Here is a 20,699-nt window from a genome sequence, read left to right on the forward strand (position 1 = left end):
AGCATTCTCAATCTTTCATATGGTGCGATGAATACCAAAACTACACTTCAACATCCGAAGTCCAAAATTTTATGCGTCAAGCATCAACGACGAGAGAGAAGCCCTCATCTGAAGCAATATCAAGCGTTCCCACCCGGTCACTCACTTTATCAGAATTTGAGACATGTGTCGTTGTAGTTTTCATGAGCATGGTTCTTGTGCTTCTTGGTGTAATTATTGGTAAACTATTGTAGGCTTGTAGGCATTCCACTGTGCTATTGTCAAACTATGCACATCTTTAATGTTGGGGCTTACACTATGGACCTCTTTTTGCTACCCTCTTAATTATTTATCATTTATATTAAGTTGTAATTTTTGTCTTAGTTTTTTTATTTGTCTTCATGTGTGTTTAGAAAAGCTGATTTGGTCAAGCATTATCATGCTTTTATTGCCTTACCAGGTGGTTATGGAACTTTGGAAGAATTGCTTGATGTTATGACATGGGGTCAACTGGGAGACATAGCTGTTGGACTACTCTTGAGATTATGATCTTGTGAGGTGAACATTCCAGATCATTTGTCAAAAGAGCTAACTTGGGATTTTTGTAAAATCGTTTTTATTAACTCCATATAGTGACACATATAATCCCATTTATGTAATACTAAATGTGCTTGAGAGAAAAGCTTTGATTTGCAAGCTGTAACTACTGAATTGCATTATGCAATTTCTTGTTGTCATCTATATATTGTGGATATCACTTCATCTTGGTAAAATAATAAAAAAATGAAGATAATAAAAAAAATTAATAAAAAAAGATATGACATTTCCAATTTACATTTCAGTATAGATTATTTTTTAAACGTACTCCGTATCTTGGTAAAATAAGCAGAAGATATAGTGGAAGGCAAAACTTGGAATATTTAAATGTTTTCAATTCACATTTGAGTATCTGTATTTAGTGGACAACAAATCTATGTAAAACGCGAAGAGATATTATAAAAACACATCATTTAAAAAATTAACAAAATATAGCTACGAACAACATCCACAACAACATGTTTTGCCTTAACATATTATATGATCCCCATCCACCATTGCACATAATCTTGGAATGAAAATTACAACACATTAAAACAAGCTACTACACTATTGTTTCATAAGAAACGACTTGTTATATCCTCTTTTAGCTTCACGTGAAAGTAGTTGTGTACATCCTTGAGTACTACTAAAACTTTGGTGATACAAATTGTTAAGTCATGTAGCAGCTTTGCTCCATGAATCTAGGAAATGAATTACTGATCAGCAGCCTTATTCCAATTACATAGTTTGAGTTGTTCATCTAGGATTGGAGCAACAACCTTCTAATAATATAGTATTCTTTCCTCACACTACTAAAACTTTAGTGATATGAATTGTTAAGTCATGAAGCAGCTTTGCTCCATAAAACTAGGAAATGAAGTACTGAATCAACAGCCTTATTCTAAATACACATTTTAAGCTTTTTCACCTAGGATTGGAGCAACAGCCTTCCAATAACATAGTATTCAGAAATCACATGCTTGCTTGGAGACAAAAAAACGTAACAGTCTAATAATGCAACTATATCCACATTGAATATTATTTCCTACTCACTTGTGTTCATTTATAAATATGAATATCATTCCTTCACACCATAAACCAAAAATGGCTTCCAAACCCAAATCTCAAGATGGATATCTTTATCATGGGATATGGACAGCTGAGCTAGACAATCTGATTGTTAGTAGTATTCTAAGAGAGAAGCAATTGCATCAGTTCGCGGGCTTCGTCTTCCCACCAGAGTTCTTGTATGATGCCGAAGCCACAATTAAGGAGGAGACAGACACTCGTGTTAATAGGGATGACGTCTATAACCGGTTGCATTTCCCGGAGCACCGCCACCAAACCTTCAAATCATTGGTCGAGCATCCGAATACACGCTTCGAGCCCTCGTCGAACTAGATTTTTGCATCTGGAAAAACTTGGATGGCCTTATTTTTATTTTAATTTTTTGTTATGATGTATTGATAATATGTTCTATGTAATCATAAAATTTTAGAATTTTTTGTGATTAGAAAATGCATTTGCTGGAGCATATACAAACAATGGAGAACTAGAGTTCAAGATGCTCGAAATGCTGTTTAGTGGTGAGTTCAATGTAAGAGAGAACGATATCGAAACTATTGTGCTCTCGGAAAACATCATTGATCTCAATCCGGATGTTGATGAGGGCCAAGGTGAAAAGCATGTAAGTGGATATAAGCAAAAGAGCCCGCTACTACCACGCAAGCTGTTCGATGAGAGTTCACACTCCCGAGATCGTGAGTCATCAAATTTCGAGGAGATTCGAGCGCACGCGCATGATCGTAGTGGAAATTTCAATTACCACGGCTTTGACAACGCCCCAACGAAAACGGTAGACTCTTCAAACAGTAGCTCTTGTGCATCGTCATCGCCAACTTTATGGTGGCACCGATCATAATCGTGAGGTGAAATGCCCAATGAACAACACAATCATGAATCTTATCTAATGTAATGTAAGCTTAGGATTGCCACTTGGCAAATAAGTCGTGTCTTGCGACATGGTTGTCGTTGTCTTATGCACGTTGTGAGTGTAAACTCATGTGTAGTTCCTAGAACTAGTTCAATTCCGAAAGTTGCCTTATGCAACATGTTATGTAACTTTGTTTGTGAAATAAACACGAGTTTCAGAAAATATGGCCTATTGTAGTCCATTATAGTCGCTAATAGTTTGTTTTAAAAGAAAAGTTGTATGTATCAGAAGCATGACTTTGTCGTTTCTCATTAATTGGCTTCAACTCACCTTTTTTTTTATAAGTCATCCATGCTCTTAACATAAAGTAAGCATTAAAACACTTAAATCTTTCTGTTGATTAAAAAAGCATTAAAATATGGATGAAAACAAAGCTAGACAAAAGATAGACAAAAAGATCATAAGAGCATCTCCAATGCCGGCTAGCCGAACCATTGGAGCAGGCTAGCGCCATTTCGGCGAAAAAACCGGCCAAGGCTAGCCGATTGCGTGTGGCTGGCCGATGCGCAGGGAGTTGTTTATGCGTATCGTTGACGCTTTGGAGCGTCGATATCTGTGTTTCCGCTTCAGGCACGATGCGGTTGGCAGACCCGGCCACACCCCTATTCAAAAGTGCACGGCGGTAATCAGACAGTTGGCCTACGGAGGCGCGACAGACATGTGGGATGAGTACCTCCACATCGGTGAGTCGACAGCCCTGGAATGTCTGAAGTATTTATGTGAGGGCGTGATAAACATTTTCAGTGAGCAGTACCTTCGAAGCCCTACTCCCGAAGATTGTCAGAATTTGATGTAGATGCACGGGGAGAAGCATGGGTTCCCCGGGATGTTAGGCAGCATAGACTGTATGCATTGGAAGTGGAAGAACTGTCCGACTGCCTGGAAGGGGGCCTACACGACCGGCTACAAGTCAAAGAATCCCACGATGATCCTCGAGGCCGTAGCTGATTACCGGCTGTGGATCTGGCATGTGTATTTTGGGGTAGCCGGGTCGAACAACGACCTCAACGTCCTGAACTTGTCTCCCCTCTTCAACGAGAAGTGCCAGGGCGTCGGTCCAGCCGTCTCATTTGTTGCCAACGGCAACCGACATGATATGGGCTACTACTTGGCGGATGGGATATACCCTAGGTGGCCTGTCTTTGTGAAGACGATCAGGCACGCAAGTGATGAAAGGAAGGCCTACTTTGCGGAACGACAGGAGTCGGCGCGCAATGACGTGAAGCGCGCATTTGGTGTGCTCCAGTCTCGATGGGCGGCAATTAAGGGTCAACGCGTTTGTGGGATGTCAGATGCGTTTCCCAAATAATGTACGCCTGCATTATCCTGCACAACATGATCGTCGAAGACGAAGGCGTACAACTGACTAGTTGGGCCAATGACGATGAAGTCGGTCCAAGCCACGGAACGGCCACCCCTAGCGTTCGACGTGGGGTACCTCTCGATGAAGCCGGCCGCCTCAAGGAATTTGCCGACATGCGCCAAGTGGAAGCTCATATTCAACTCCAAAAGGATATAATTGAAGAGTTGTGGGCACGGAGGGCTGCACGCCGTTAGTTTTTTTTTTTCTGTCTTATGTAATTTTTTTTTATCTATGTACCTTTTTTTAATGACATTAATGAATTTTCCCATATATGTGTCGTAAATTTAATTCCGTAATTTAATCGTAATTTTAATTCCGTAAATATAGTATATTTTGAATTATTTTTATTGCGGCTGGCCTATGGCTGGCCTAAATCTGATGTGGCAAGTGGATTTTTAGTGCTGCTGACGTGGCAGGGAGAGAGAGTGGCTGACCTATGGCTGACCTATTTGCATTGGAGATGCTCTAAGTGTGATAATAGTTCATTACAGTCATCCATGCTCTTAAGTTGGGGCAAATACTATAAATCCTAAGTCAAGTAAACCTGGGGGTTTGACACCAACATTACAGTCACAATGTGTCACATTCTTAGGTTCCATAGTACCACATATAAAGTCATAACAACAATCACCAAATACAAACACAGCATTAAACAAGGGTTTTAAGCTCTTATATTTGAGCATGAAAACAAAGCTAGACAAAAGATCATAAATGTGATAATAGTTCATTCCACATAAGGAAGATTAGATATCATCTCCCACTACATAGCTAAGTCAAAAGATCAAACAAACAACCATCACAAACTAACAGTGATTTTTCTCTAATGCACGAAGAACGTAAGTGTGATGGAAAGCTTCAGGAAGGCTATTAAACAAGTCTGAATGTTCGACTTTGCTGAGGATGAATTCAGCAGCATCGATTTGCTGTCCAAGAGTTATGCCTTGTATATTACCAAGCATGCCAAACACTTTCTTTCTTGCCTTGCTAACATCAAACTCAAACCCAATCCTAATGGCCAATTTATCAAGCCTAGCATTGGTTTCATTGTAATACCCCCTGCCCGACCGTTTGTCGACTGAACAAATGATGTCACAAAAAGAGGCGCTACCAAGTATAGTGATTTAAAATTTTATATTTCAGAACCATTCGAAATCCAAATATTCCAATAAAGTTTCTAAATTACACCAAATGACTGTTATAATCTAACATAATTATATTATTCATCCCCAAATCACTTATTCTCAATAGAATTTATTTAGTAAAATTCAAAACTCTTAACCCCTATCCACACAAACTATCGGCTAAGATATTCAACACAATTAGAGTGTTTATAGCTTAAAATTAATAATCCAAACATGCTTAATATCATCCTGAAATCACATGCTTATAAACTATTTCAAGAATTTATTCATTCTTCTCTACTCTATAAAAATCGAAACCTACATCCTTTCATACCAATGTATTTATCAACTTTCATTTTATAAGAATAGGCCAAAATATGAGTCATACCTTAGTGATGTCTCGATAATACGATTGGACATTCAATCCGCCGGAAAATCGTATAGTGAATCGTTATTATTTTGGGGGAAGGGAGGCTACTGATCTCTTTTCTTTTTCCTTCCTGGAGCATGAGATGAAATGGTGGGTTTGTGTACTTAAATTAATCTCCCAATATTATTTTAGTCAATTAAATGATTAAATGCCAAGTGGCATTACTTAAATCATTACACCTCACATAGTAAATTCTAGAATATCTATAAGTTCAGAATTATCTCCAAATATGTAAAATAATCGGACACCTCACATATTATAAGAAAATGTGGAGAACTTTTAAGTATAAAGACAAATTTTCCCTTATATCAAATTTTTAATATGAACATCAATCAAATTATACTTGCACATTCTCACCCCCATTATATATGTAAAACAATATTGCTTATAAGTTTTCATTAGCTATTTTATTAATTATCACTTTTAGATATCAAATTATTCATTGAAAGCCCCGATGCTCTGATTTCTTAATCGGAATAGTAAATTCCGCCCAGGGCCATTTTTGGGGTGTTACATTCATCCTGTTCTTAAGCAAGCAATTCAAGCAAAGCATCAGCCCTATCAATGAGTTTACACTTCTTACCTGATTTCTTTGGCAATTGAGTTCTGGTGTCACCGTTTTTCTCCGCGGAAGCTGAGTTCCGCTGTCACTGTCTCCCGTACTCTGATCTGCCATTTCTTGCGAGCCCATGGTGTTAACTGGCATTTCTTGAGAGCTCGTGGTGTTATGTGGATTAGTTCCAGAGTGGCCATCAGCACTAGCTTCAAAGTCAGCCTCTTGACTCCCATTATCCACCATTGAGATTCGATCGCACACCAAGGTACATCTCCTGTAAATCCCGGCCAGCAGAGCCTATTGCCCGATCCTTGCCAAAGATGTCTTTCCATTAATCAAACATAGGCCACGACTTAAAACGCATGTAGCGTGCATTGTTATCCATCTACAACAACATGAAACACCCATCACCAATCAAACGCATTAGCTATGAAAGAAACATGTGTAACATAAGAGAGGGCCTATAATAGTAAGAAACACACCCTAACAATTTGTTCCCATTGGTCATTATCACAATCAATCTTGTGATCGCCCTTGTAATTGTGAAGCCAACGCCACTTCGTTTGAGCATGTTAACCAAAGAGTAGTACTCCCTCCGTCCCGCTTAAGATGTCACGTTTTCCTTTTTAGTTTGTCCCAACTAAGATGACACATTTCCTTTTTTGGTAACTTTCTCTCTCCAATTAATACACTCAACCACATTTTTCACTCCTATTAAAATATGCATCTTTCTTTATCTCTCTACTTTAATACTTACACTCACCTTCTCTCTCTCCAATTATATACTTTAACCAATAACTCCTAAAATCCCGTGCCGGCTAAGCAATGTGTCATCTTAGCCGGGACGGAGGGAGTAGTTTTTTTTTTTCCATTGCTGGAGCTTGGCACTAATATGGGGGTCGCCTTAATGTCACTTTTCGGGCATTCACGCTTGATGATTTCCTCAATCTTGGCTAGATACCCACCACGGAAGCCATTATCTGATTTCCACTTGTTCACACCAAGGTATTTTAGGGCTAACAGTAAGGCCTCTTCCTCACGAGTAGACTAGCTGCGTCGAGTCCGGTCTATCTTTGGCCCGCGACCAGCCCTTTCTCCAATTTGGGAATCTATGCTGAAAAAATCATATGAATGTGGTTAGGGTATTTTGTAGATAACAACACAAGATAAGTTATGTCAAAATAACTAACCTCCAACCATGTGAGACTTGTTCCAGTTGGACTTAGATCGGCAAGTGTCTCCCATACTGAGCAAATCTGATAGGTATTAAGGGAAGAAAAAATATCAGAACAAAAAAAAAATTTGGTTCTCGATGGGAATCCCAATTAAACTTCAAATAACAATCTCCTAAAATCTGAACATATACATACACCATTCCATTTAGTTTTGCATCTTACTAAGTGACTAATATACTCCATTTGTAAACAGGAATTATGCAGAATCCTACCTATTATTTCCTAAAAGATGAAAGTTCTCAAATGCATCAAATAAATCCAATTTTTGTTCACAAAATGTAAGGTAATATAGATGCTTGAAATTAAAGTTGTACATAATTTTAGTCAAGTTCAAAATAAGGATAATTTTCGTCTAAATAAATGAAGAATTTGAGCTCATACATGGCACACACAATATAGCTTGAATAATTATTTACAATCTCCAAAAAAATAGCTTGTTCTTAATTTCGAGCAAGATAGTGTTAATAACTTAGATTAAATCAAACATTGAGGCAATTTAATCGAAGACATACCTGTTTGCAAATGTTTCGTCCAGAGGCTTGGCTGCGTGCAGCAGTGAGGGTGGAAGAAGAAATGAGAGGAAATTATGTATATTTTCAGCGCTAGAGCAAAAAGGTATTTTGGAGAAAAATATAAAAGATTGAGGGCTATAATGTCTTCACAATAGATATCCTATTGGCAACGTGGGGTATCAAACATGAGAGTCATTTAAGAAACTTTCTTTTACTAATGCATCAAACAATAATCGAGAAATACACATACTCCATAATTTGGATTATTTTCTGATTTTGTTTCTTCTCTAGCATTTTCCAACTTATGCTATCAAACATACCCTTGAGGAAGCGATTGTGGTAGTTTTCGGCTCAATTTTAAGGTACAAATAGGCTCCTTAGACGGTACGGTCTGAGGGAAGGGACTCATCCCAAAATCTATCACTATTAATTGTAATGTATATGATGATACATAATCATAGTTACGATTATATATATTTATTAAAAAAATTCTTAATATAAATATATGTAATTAGAATAACATTAGAAGTATCATAATATTAGCTTTAGTTTGAGTGTATATTTTATAAAAAATACATAATTTAGAATTTTACTTAATATATTTCTAAGAGAGAAAATGAACGACTATAATCTATACAATATATAAAAGGAGAGTTTTGGGGATATTTATAAAACTGCCATTTTATATTAAATCTTATAATTTAATTAAAACTTTGTTTGAATATATTTATTCAACTTAATTAATAGGCATCGGTTATATATGTGAAAAGAATGCCATTTAATTTAAGATTAAAAGGAAAGTGAGTGGGAGGTTTTATAATGAGTGTAAATTAAAGGAAAGTGAGTGGGAGGTTTTATAATGAGTGGGAGGTTTTATAATGTAAAATTAACGAGTCATGGAAGTTTGAGAAGCTGTTGTACCGGAAGAAAAATGTGTGGAAAGTGAGGGATAAGAAGGGGAAGAGTGAGAATGTAGGGGGTAAAAAGAAGAGGAAGATGCGTGATGCCGTGGAGGAGGATCATCGACATGGAGTTAAGAAGTGGAAGGTTGATAAGAAGGATGGGGTTGGTGAGCAGTGTGCTTTGTCAATGCCACCATTGAGTGAAGTATGTTCCTGAAATTTTTTGTTGATTTACAGTTTGTGACTTATTATGTTTCTAATTGATTGCTTTTGCCATGATAATTTGTTGTTGTTCCAAACTTGCTAGGAGTTTGTGAGTAAACATTAATAGATTGAAGAGTGGCTAAGTAGCTGTTGTTGGCTATAGGTTGTTTATTGATTGAAATGGCATTAACTATCCATTGCTTGGTGTTATAATCAGTAATTTTTTTTTTCAATCAACACTCATTAACATAGGGATTAATATAGAAATGAGAAATTTATATAGGAATATGAAAAGTGAGGAGTCATTTGAATTAAAGACACTCTTAGCATGAAACAATGCATGCAAACTCTCTATAAATACTCTTCCCAAAACAATTCTTGTATCAAACTTCCCCTATGACGCATGTGGCGGTGCCGTTTTAATGGGAGGAAAAGCTAGGTCTGCTAAAATATGCTGAAGATGGTGATCTCGATGAGATAATTGGGAAACGACGTGATCACTGCAAATCATTAACGCGGTGGCGAAGCAGCGGTCGCAAGCGAGGAGGATAAGAAAAACAGGGATACGAACTCGGCGTCAGAAAGAGGTGTAATGATGTGGCAGTCGTTGAGCTGAAAGGCGATGGTTCTCTCTCTCCGATGAGATATGCTCAGCGATATCTATTGGAAGAAGAGGTGATGCAAATCGGAAAGATGAATTTTCATTTGTGCGGCAGCATGGAGCATAGTGTACATAAATCCTAAAAATAAAAGTTACAGGCCAAATGGTATGTTAAATTTATTTTAATTACAAAAGTTGTACGTATTGAATCAATTATATATTTAATATTTTAATTATTTCACATAAATATCTAGAAAATATGTTATTTACGCATTGAAGTTGAAGTCTTGCCAAAAATATAACGGCATTTACCATCCGAGTACCAATTTAAATCATTATGTAGATGGGTGGGATTGATTTCATTGGCTTGGAGGGAGCGAAATTCATGACACAAATAATTGTAGTATATCGTAGGGAAGGGGAATAATGAATTCTCTTGGAAATACAGGTCTAGACATGGCAATTACAGAAAATGGAGAGATTTATGGGAATGAGTCTATACTCTATAGTTATGGAGGGACATCTGCCAATGCTCAAACGTCCAATTTGGAAGTCAAATCGAATGGAAGGTCAAATTGAATGCAAAAAAATTATTTCAATTTTTTAGTCACGATCGTGAATTATCGTTATATTATTAGTGATTGAATTATAAAATTGTACCTACAATTATTATATAAAAGAAAATAATTTACAATGGACTACGCCAATACACTTTAAATATCTTTCATTTAAATTTACAGTTTATTAAGTTAATGATATTGTAGATATTGACTAATCATAAAATAGATATAAATAATTTAATTAAACTATCATAATGTTAATAATAATATGTATGTATATTTTTGCCAAAATCACCAATCAGTATATTTGTGTGTTTTTTTTTTCTTTGTTTGATTTTATATTTTTTAATAATTGTTTTTTATTTTATATATTTATGATTTCAGATTTCATACAATAATATTTTTATGAATTTATAAAATCATTTTACAGTATAAAATAAGTATAAATAAAAGAAAATGGACCGTGCAACGCACATGGGTGATACTAGTTATATATATATGTATAAGCACGGGAATATGATCAGTTGATAGCTATCTTAAATTAATAATTAATAATTATATTAATAACCTACGTTATAAATATCAGCACGAAGATATTTGTATGTCAACTAAATGTAGTTGACATACGTTAGGTTGTTGATATAATTGTCAATTATTAATTTAAGATATTTATCAGACTAAGGTAACCTTATACCAGTTTAGTTTTTCATGCCGTGACTTTATTATCCTATGACACTCGATAATGGATTTGATGATACAGGCAACTTTAAATGATGGTCATAAAAAATATGGCCATATATATGGGTTAAAAAAGGACTCTTAATTATTCTAAGAAGAGGAATATTATTTTTAAATTTTGTGATCTACATCTACATTAATGCATTCTCTTCACTAAATAAATACAACACCTAAATTAAAATCCAATTAATATACTTTAATTACTTCATATACTTCAATGTAATATTACTATATAATGTACTGTATGAATTTTGTAGTATTCAATTATATCATCACAATTTAGGCAAAGTCATCAATAAACAAGCCTCAATGCTTGTGCTTCTTTAAACACCAAAAATATTTATTTCAATAATGAACATAATTAAATTTAAATTATGGGAATATGCCAGCGCAACATGTGGATGTAGGTCGCAGCCGTTATCTACGTGTCACATGTGTCGCCACTTTCCCTCCACCATTCTTCTCCTTGTCCATTTCTTTTGCTTTTCCCTATTTTCTATCCCTCAACCTCTTTCTTCAGTTTCAATACAGCGTCGTTCCACCTGCTTCTGATCTCTAGGTATTGAGTATTGGTCACCTCAATGCTCACATTTTGCCCAATTCTGCTTAATTTTCAATTTACTTCGAGATCGAGATGAACTTAACCAGAATCTCTTTTGATTTTCTTATTACTTTGGTCTATTACTGATGCATCAATATTTGTGTGCTCTTTTGAGTTGAAAGATGCCCAATCGCTCATATTTATAAGAGATTATTGCCGATTTTAGAGGGAAAATTGCTTTTTCTATTGTTGTTTCTGATATAGCTGATTTATGATCTGTTTAGAAGATGTGTATTGCTTAGAAACTTACTCAATTTGTTATATTTCCAATTTTCAGTGGCTTAATTATCAGCCTAGGAGTTGAGGGGGCCTAGAAGAGTTTCAGATCTTCATTGATGATTCACTGATAACATTGAAGGAAATGATAAATAGCTTTGTGTATCATTATTGGGTTTGAAGAATTACCAATTTTGGGTTTTAGTGGTGTTTGCTGCGGTGTTTCATTAATAACTCTGAAATGAGGTTCTAAATGCTGTTGCAAAGACTTTTATGACTGTTGAAAGGCTGGACATTGAAGGGTGTTTGATTATGTCTTTGCAGTAGTCACTCTAAAATAGTTATATCATGCTTGCGGTTATCATAGTTCAGTTGTTGCTAGAGAAGTCTGGTCTGTAAACGATAAATGCTGTTGAGGTTCATGTAGATAGTGTGCATGGAATGTATGGATATCCCTTAGATCTGGCTGAAAGAAGATTATTGCCATAAATTCATGACAGAATTGAGCGTTTTCTGTGCCAAATATGTTCTGAAAAGGCTTTGCCAAACTTATTTCTGGACTTCGGGAGTTTTACATGCATAGATGTAAAAGATAGAAATTTGGTCCTTCTCGAGTGGCTTCCAGAAAAGCTACAATAGATATGACGAGACTACTACGAATGTGCATGGTCTTTCTGCTCTTCAGAATTAAATGGAGAAAATTGATAGTTGTCTGTTCAGTTCTTACCATAGTTAGTGTTTTGATACAGATTTCTAAACTTCCTTATCCACTGACTGAAACAAATTCCCCTCCAGACTCTGCATTTTCATGGTACAAGCCCACGAATACTGCAGCGAATTTAGATAGAAGTTGGTCATTGGCAGTGGGTGTGCATCTCAAATCTTTTCAAAATACACCGGCAATTGTTCCACTTAATTCTTCTGCCGAACTTGATAGATCCTTGGTAATTCCTAGCAAGACTATTAGAGCATCTCGGCAGAGAAGGAATAATAGTATAAATTTGTTCACCCTCTCCCCACCATCTCCACCTCAGACGGTTACAAAACTCCCCCACGAGTTGGAGGTAATTACATTATTGTTGGTAATATTATGTTGTACAACTTTCTTATGTCATATTTCGTATTTGAATATGTTTACTTACTGTTTATAGAGATACTTATCGTCGTTGACACCAGATGAAACACTTGCATTAGTTAAAAGAGATATTGAGAACTCCTCACTCGCTAGAGATGATGATCCTGAATTATATGCCCCCCTGTTCCGCAATATTTCCACTTTCAAGAGGTAAATCTTGAACTTGTATATTTCATTTACTTCATTTCGACCAATTTCATTTGAAACATGCGGTCGTATAGTTTAGGGAATCGGAAGAGAGATTTCTCTTCAACATGACTACTTTAGATAAATGAAGCTTCTAATGTGGCTGGGGAAGCAACATAGAAACATTTTAGTATGTTTACATTAATAATGAAAAATGGATTATCAAACAAACCTGCTTGTAACCTTAATTGCCAATATATTTTCTTCCTATTCGTCTTTCTTTTTATTTTCTAATTTATGTTAGAGATTCAAAGGAATTTCTGGTATGTTGGGAGATTGGAAATCATCGGGAGCTAAGACTCAGGTTTTGATGAGAGAATGAGTAAGATAGGTAAATTTTAGTAATGGAAACTCCTGTTGGAACCCTCTGTCATTGTTTAATTAGCTGTCACGTTGATTATATACAAGAGATATTCTGATATGCAAATCTTACTCTGTTAGAAGATAAACCCTCGCCCCAAAACAAAGGTGCTAATATTAGGTCACATTTAGAAGGATTATAGTGTTTTATGAAAAGATAAGATCTAGAGTGACATCTAATTTAAGACAAATACTTATTGCTTTATTCACAGTATTAGTTTCTATATGAGGTTCTCAGTTATCGATAATTTTTAAACTCACAATAGATAAATGAAACACAAACATACTCAAAAGAGAAAGAACAGAGGAATGTCGGAACATAGTTGAAGTTCTAAATCAATCCACATACAAAATATTTAGAACTATAGCTGCACGAGTCAGTGACGAATTTTAGTTGAGGCAAAGAACAAATCCCAGTTGAATTTGGTATTCAAACTTCAAACATGCTATTTATTTTAGACCCATGCTAGTACTATATATTACTACGTCAGATAGAGTTGCTTTGTCCTTAATCATGTGAGATTCTTATTTTGCGTTATACCGATCTCACTCTCACGTTTCATTTTATAATAACCTGTATAATATATATCTCGTTGTGTACATGTAAGCTTACAACTGAAGCTCCTCTATCGCTTTAGTAATTTGTGAAAATCAAGAGTGTAACTGACTCTAGATCTGTAAACTTGCTTATTAGATACCCTAGGGGATTGTATGATGACACAGTTTACATCTAATAGTAACTTTTCCTAAGACCTGTGTAACAATGAAGGCCAGGAACTGCATAGATGTACATGATGTTTCAAGTATTAACATGATATGCAATCCTTATATTAAAGTTACTTCCTTTTGCATGTGTTCCAGTTTCCCAGTAGTTCCAATTTGAGATTATGGCTTTTGTTGTGATAAAATCTGAATTACAGGAGCTACGAGTGGATGGAGCAGTTGATGAAAATTTACATATATCGAGATGGAGAACGACCTATTTTTCATCACCCTAAACTTACTGGAATTTATGCATCTGAGGGATGGTTCATGAAGTTGATCGAAGCAAGCAGTCAATTTGTAACAAAGGACCCAGGAAAGGCTCACTTGTTCTATCTTCCATATAGTGCACGTCAGTTACAATTGGCTCTTTATGTTCCAGATTCACATAATATGCAGCCATTGTCTATCTTTCTGCGTGACTATGTGAACATGCTTGCTGCAAAGTATCCATTCTGGAACCGGACCCATGGAACTGATCATTTCCTTGTTGCTTGCCATGATTGGGTACGCTAATTTAATTGCATGCTGAGATATCTTGTGCTAAATTTGATTTCTATAAACCACTGGTATGGCTTGCTTTTCATCTGAGAGTAATAATGAAAATCTCCACCTCACTTATCTAGCTAGGTAATCACTAATTGGAGATTAGTCTCTAATTAAATTTTCATAGGCTAAAATCTACTTAGGGACATCATGTGTCAATCCTCTGAAGATGCCTAATATTTCTCTCAACGTGGCCTATGAATTATCTCTCTTGGATACCTTTTTAAAATCTTGGGTTGGTTCTATTTCAATTGAGTTCATTACAGCTCAGTAGCTCACACCTTTCCTGCATTTAGATTAAAATCTCTAGACTGGCTTAAACTAGACGGTTCAGTCTCTTTTGTCCAATTAATGTTGAGCCAATTAAGATTGGGGCTGATTTGTGATTGTTATACGCCCACTTCTATGTCTTAAGGTTTTTTCAATTTCTCTGATAGTGGAAACTGAAATCGAGTACCCTCCTTCTGAACGTTGCCATATGCATGCTGACTGTACTAACTAGGTTGTAAATTATGCTCTTGCAAGCATATATTCTGTTTAACTAGATTGAATTCTAATACTGGGAAGGAATAAGCTGTTAGTAAATGTTGCTAAAAGTAATGAATCACATGGAATATCCCTGGTGCAGTTTCCTATTCCATCTAATAGGTCTCACCTTGAAAGGCTTTTAGATTCATGCAGTGCCAAGAGTTCTAAACTTAGCATAGTGAGCAACTACTAAGGAATGAGAAACAGGTTCCCGGGTGTTAATTTTGGGAGTTCATTGGTAGTTTTATGTTTCAAAAAAATCAGGATAATATTAGTTTTATTGTCTCATCTTCTGTTCGCATATCTATCTGCCTGTGTTTCGTTGATCTCATACTTATTTTCTCTCACCCTCAGGATCTTCCTTCACTTACAGGGACCGTATACTCTAAAGGAGCATGATGAGCTTATACAAAACACCATTAAAGTTCTGTGCAATGCAGATGTATCTGAAGGGATATTTAAAGCTGGAAAGGATGTATCCCTGCCAGAAACGACCATAAGGAATCCTAGAAGGCCTCGCAGAGCCATTGGTGGAAGAAGAGTGTCGCAGCGGCCAATTCTTGCCTTCTTTGCTGGATATGATCATGGTAGGGTACGTCCAATACTATTGAAGCACTGGTTTGACAAAGACGAGGACATGAGGATTTACGGACCTCTACCTGCAAAGGTAGCAAAAAAAATGTCATATCTCACGCACATGAAATCGAGCAAATATTGCCTTTGTCCCATGGGCTATGAGGTGAACAGCCCCAGAATTGTTGAAGCAATATACTATGAGTGTGTTCCGGTGATTATTGCCGACAATTTTGTCCCTCCACTCAACGAGGATCTCAATTGGGAAGCCTTCTCTGTCACTGTTTTTGAGAAGGACATTCCCAAGCTAAAAGAGATCCTCTTAGCAATCCCTATGGAGAAGTACCTCACTTTGCAAACCAATGTGAAAATGTTGCAGAAGCATTTCCTCTGGAATGCGAAACCCGTTCCGTACGATCTCTTCCACATGATTCTGCATTCAATATGGTCTAGCAGGCTAAAACAGATTCAGTTACAACAACCGCAGTAGGGTAGGTTAGTCTTATTTTGTATTGCTTCATTCTGGTCAATGATTTTTTTTCAAGAAATTGGTGCATTGAGACACGTCTAGATCGAAGAAAATAAAAGAAAACTGCATTCAATCATATTTGCGCAGACTTGTAAGTTTGCAGGTCAATGGAGTAAGATGGAACATTTGGTATATAATTGAGTATGCTATGACTTGTCTCCACTCTGAAAAACTTTTAGGGCATGCTCTACATGTATGCACCGTTTATCTTCGTTGCATCACACCATTTTTGACGTAGTCTTCATACCATTTTTGGTCCACATATAATGGAGAATATAAGACGAATAAATCGCTATCTTAGATTTACTCAAATACAAAATACAAAGTGATAGTAGAAAAAGAAAACAATAGTGAGAAGCCGTCCAATGAGCAATAAGTCGGCAAAGTGCAAGCGAAAGGGCAAGACGACAACCACATCTTTGACTCCATAGTCCGGGAATATTCGGTTAATGTCGTCTTTTGGTAATGTTGAAGACGACACGTTTCATTATAATAAGTGTTTGTTCTTTTATTTTCCTTTTCTTTTTTATTTTCGTATTTTAATGAAACAATGTTGTTTCAAACCTCACCACAAGTATACACTATTTTGTATACATGTGGAACAATGGTTTAATATTTTTATTTTGAATATCATGGGATTCGCCATAAGTCATTAAACTTCATGATTTAAATAGTCAATATAAAAATATACTAGTAATACTTAGTGTGATGCTCATTATGTTTTCATCATTTTATAAGTTGTGTTTGGGGTCGTTTGTCATATATTCGTGTTAAATTTTTCACCACTTACATTCATTAATGTATTATACTGTTCATATGACGTAACATGTTAGAGTAGTAAAAACATCACTGTATTCCTGGCAATAATACACATATAAAATGTATATCAAATAGTAGAACGGAATATCCCATATGCAAATTTGATTCCAATATTTCCCACCTACACACTTCAGCTGTCAAATTCATCACCTAACTATAAAATATTTAAAGCACACAATACCTGGTTCCATTGCTTCGCCTTGAAAAATGAAAACGGTTAATTGGCATGATCTTTATTTTGGTATCCAGTATTCCAGTTATCAAGTGATACTTGAAATGTTTTAAATTTGTAATTATAAGTTTATAACACAAGCTTTTAATTTTACCAATTAAGTCTATACAATTTGTCAGATGTGTTTGTATCGGGGAGATAATAAATTAATAACTGTACATTATATTTTCAAAAGTTGTACTTACCAGAATTATATGTCATGATGAATAATATTCTCATCGTAAAAATAGTCTTATAGTTTCCTCTTTTATCACTTTACTAAAATTAGTCTAATAGCAAAAATGAAAAAAATTCTACAACAAAACAGTACCTAATTATATAGCTTCCATTTTCTTTTACCAACATACATTGCCCTTTTTTTTCTCTCTTTTACTTTATGAGTTTCGCATTTAAACTTGTGTCGTCCACCAATGCGTCTATTTTTTTTAGAGAATGCTGTTGTCAAAATCATCCCAAAGTAATACTCGCGGTCATACTAATAATAAAAATTGGGTTAGTAATAGTTTTAGTTTAGAATAGATATTACTCCTACAGTAACTATTTTGGACATTATGTCAAAATGTAAAATTTTGTATCTTAAATTCCCAATATTTTTCAATAAATGCATGTCATCATTAAATGTTACGCAATGAAAAATGTAGACGAGAATGCGATCTATGTTAATAATTGAAAACACATACATGTTCAGCATATAATTATTTTACAGAAGAAATACTTATGCAATTTTCTTCCTCGGATTGTTCAAATCCTGAAAATAGTCCATTAAATTCGATATGCGCATGCATGTCAAATTATCAATCCGATGCAGAAACAATTCCTATGTAATTGTTGCATTCTCAAGTTTCAGTCTTCTACACTTGATAGAGAAAGGTATAGAATAATACTACAAGTATGCGTATCATGTTGACAAAAGAATTCTATAGTACATTTTATTTACCAGAGAGAAGTAATTTATAAATGCTCTGTAGATCTTGGGCCCATAAGCTCGAATTCCTCTTGTTTACATCAATTATTTTACGTACAATCCTAATTTAGTCCATGATTTATATATACACTACTAGTATTATATATGTACTACAGGTTGAATTAGTGGTGCCATTTTTGTGTGGAGGATAAATGAGAGTGGAGACAAAATAGGGGACATAAGAATATAAGATGAGGGGGTAATTAAACTTGGTTTTAATTTTTTAGTTATATAAATGGAATGATGATTTAATAGAAGGTTTTGCCATGTCAAAAACCATGACATATTCATTTTGGTGGAATATTAATCGCAACATATATTTATGTTAGTGGATTGCCACAACAACTTAATAAAACAAAAACATATCCAAAATTCATGTATTTATATTACTAGTAATATACAATTAATTGTTTATAAGATATCTATAATCTATATATACATTATAGACTTATCATACTACTATATCTGTTTCTTTTTCCTATTTTAATCTATGGCAAAACTACGCCGTATTACTAACCTAATAGCTATCGTAGAAGAAAAAAATTGGAAATCAGACCTCAAAAAATTTTGGATTTGAGAAGCGGATGATGATCGTCGCCGCCGCGAGCGGAGGAGGAAGAGGAAGAGGACTTTCTTTTGCGGAGATGCATTCTGACGTAGAAATTGAGAAAGAGGAAGAGAATGGCGCCGTTGAGAACGGAGTTGAGAAGCCAGGCCCCAATCCCGTTGCATCCGCCCTTGATACAGTGGAGAAACAGGACGCCGACGTGGCACACGAGATTACACGTCAGCAGCGCCAGCTGGCAGCTAACGACGAACGGAAAACACGCCGCCGGCAGGCCGATCGCGGTCCAGAATCGGTAGGCGTAGACGACGGAGTAGGCGAGCGTGGTGAAGAGGATGGCGAGCACCTGGAAGGATTGCGAGAATTCAAGCCAGAGGAAGGACATGAAAATGAGGATTGAGTGGTTGAAGAGCTTGAAGAAGGAGAGGCGTCGGTAGCGGAAGATGGAGGCGAAGGTGCGGAGCGCGTGGAGGAAACGCGAGAGGTAGTAGATGTAGGACCAGAAGAAGACGCGTCCGGAGGGGCGCGTGCCGAGCGGGAAGCAGAGGAGCCACTCAAAGGGGGTGGTGCGGGAGCGGGAGCGGCGCCACAGCCAGCGCGTGTCGCGGATCTCGGCGGCGGCGGAGAGGAGGATGCCGGCGAAGATGGTGGCGGAGAGGAGCGCCATGGAGAGGGAGTGGAGCGCGGGGAGGGGGCCCAGGGGGACGGGGCGGCGGTGGCGGGAGAGGAGGGACGCGGCGGCGTGGAGGGCGACGGCGGAGGCGAGGTACACGGCGATGGAGGAGAAGAGGAACGACCACGTCGAGCCCCACGTTTGGGCGTGGCTCCACCGGAAGGCGACGATGGAGGGGTGCTCCGACAGGTAATAGGTCAGGCTGTTGGCGGGGGCCATCCTGTGCGACGCCGGAACGCTGGTTCTCGTCGTCGGCCGGCGATTAAAAGTAGAGGACCCCTCAATTTGCTTTTCTTTCTCCACCGCCTAAATTGGAGTAATGCCAAATTTCATTTCAATGCCTAATTTATTTATAGGGCTCCTTGTCTATGCTTACGTGTCGGGTTTTGATTGGACAAATGTTTTTGCCGGTGATTCTAATTTGGAAAACACGTTTTCACGTATCCTTTTTTTTTGGTCACGTTAAACAAGTGAAATTAGAACCCTCTTTTTCAGTATCTTATGATTGTTTCGATTTTAAGCGTTTTATTATATTTTATTGGTGTTACTATTATAGACATAGTAGTAGGGATTTTAATGTAGCATATGGAATAATGGAAACTATCATTATTACTGCTATTATTGTTTCACATATTTTGAATTCGGACAGTTTCTTTTTGTTCTACTAATTAACATATTACTATTACTAATAGAATTTCACAGATATTTAATTATAAAATATAATATCTATACTAATAATAGTTGTAAGTTATTACTATTAAAAACCTTTTCTTTAAATTATGATAGTGGATTGAGTTTAGTATTTCAAGAACATCATAGTCGATTGTGATGTATACATGCCAAAAACATTTTCAGCTTGTATAATCAACAGAGATTGTTTCCATATTTTCAACACACAAGTTCTTCAGCCTTCAGGAATTGTCAATTTCTAATTGATTCTGCTATTTAAGACACGCCTTTAAAACAAAATCCAAATAATGAAGATTATTTTAAACAACACTATTTTTCAGGGACGCATGGAGTATAAAATTTAATTGATATTTGTTCCAATCATTTCCTTTTTTTTTTTATATTAGTATAGTTATATAAATGATATTTTACCAAAAAAACCAATTACTTCATGCAATTCTACTAGTTTTAATTCTTGGAATTTTAAGTGAATCCCACATTCTTTGTCTATATAATGATTTATAGTACTCCATTTAAATTACATTCTATATTAATTTCTTTGAATCAT

The 20,699-nt window shown here is 36.2% G+C and overlaps 2 protein-coding genes and 1 long non-coding RNA gene across 3 annotated transcripts; 1 reads left to right on the plus strand and 2 right to left on the minus strand.

The window, feature by feature from the left end:
- Positions 1-4,573: 4,573 nt before the first annotated feature.
- Positions 4,574-7,852, minus strand: LOC125186925 (uncharacterized). The gene is made up of 5 exons (XR_007170532.2): positions 7,769-7,852; positions 7,212-7,277; positions 6,504-7,135; positions 6,049-6,406; positions 4,574-5,535 (listed from the first exon to the last, which is right to left on the minus strand). It is a non-coding gene; the product is annotated as an uncharacterized LOC125186925 (long non-coding RNA).
- A 3,341-nt stretch (positions 7,853-11,193) lies between these two features.
- On the plus strand, positions 11,194-16,285 carry LOC125187938 (putative glycosyltransferase At5g25310). Its single transcript, XM_048084616.2, has 5 exons — positions 11,194-11,332; positions 11,652-12,654; positions 12,742-12,875; positions 14,192-14,540; positions 15,481-16,285. Exons 2-5 carry the CDS (start codon positions 12,232-12,234, stop codon positions 16,168-16,170), a joined length of 1,596 nt encoding a protein of 531 aa, XP_047940573.1. The 5' UTR covers positions 11,194-11,332; positions 11,652-12,231; the 3' UTR covers positions 16,171-16,285.
- Positions 16,286-18,587: 2,302 nt separating this feature from the next.
- Positions 18,588-19,776, minus strand: LOC125187939 (fatty acid elongase 3-like). The gene has a single exon (XM_048084618.2). It carries the CDS (start codon positions 19,679-19,681, stop codon positions 18,782-18,784), a length of 900 nt encoding a protein of 299 aa, XP_047940575.1. The 5' UTR covers positions 19,682-19,776; the 3' UTR covers positions 18,588-18,781.
- Positions 19,777-20,699: the final 923 nt, after the last annotated feature.

The sequence above is a fragment of the Salvia hispanica genome, chromosome 5 (genome assembly GCF_029641045.1).
Source record: "Salvia hispanica isolate PSC_SH4W2 chromosome 5, Shi_PSC_v1, whole genome shotgun sequence".
Taxonomy (NCBI): domain Eukaryota; kingdom Viridiplantae; phylum Streptophyta; class Magnoliopsida; order Lamiales; family Lamiaceae; genus Salvia; species Salvia hispanica.

What these genes read in the sequence shown, in the direction of transcription:
- LOC125187938 (XM_048084616.2), top strand. Translation starts at nt 12,232, where the DNA reads ATGACGAGACTACTACGAATGTGCATGGTCTTTCTGCTCTTCAGAATT. An exon ending in AACTCCCCCACGAGTTGGAG is followed by an intron (nt 12,655 to 12,741) that starts GTAATTACATTA and finishes TACTGTTTATAG; the next exon opens with AGATACTTATCGTCGTTGAC. An exon ending in AATATTTCCACTTTCAAGAG is followed by an intron (nt 12,876 to 14,191) that starts GTAAATCTTGAA and finishes TCTGAATTACAG; the next exon opens with GAGCTACGAGTGGATGGAGC.
- LOC125187939 (XM_048084618.2), bottom strand. Translation starts at nt 19,681, where the DNA reads ATGGCCCCCGCCAACAGCCTGACCTATTACCTGTCGGAGCACCCCTCC.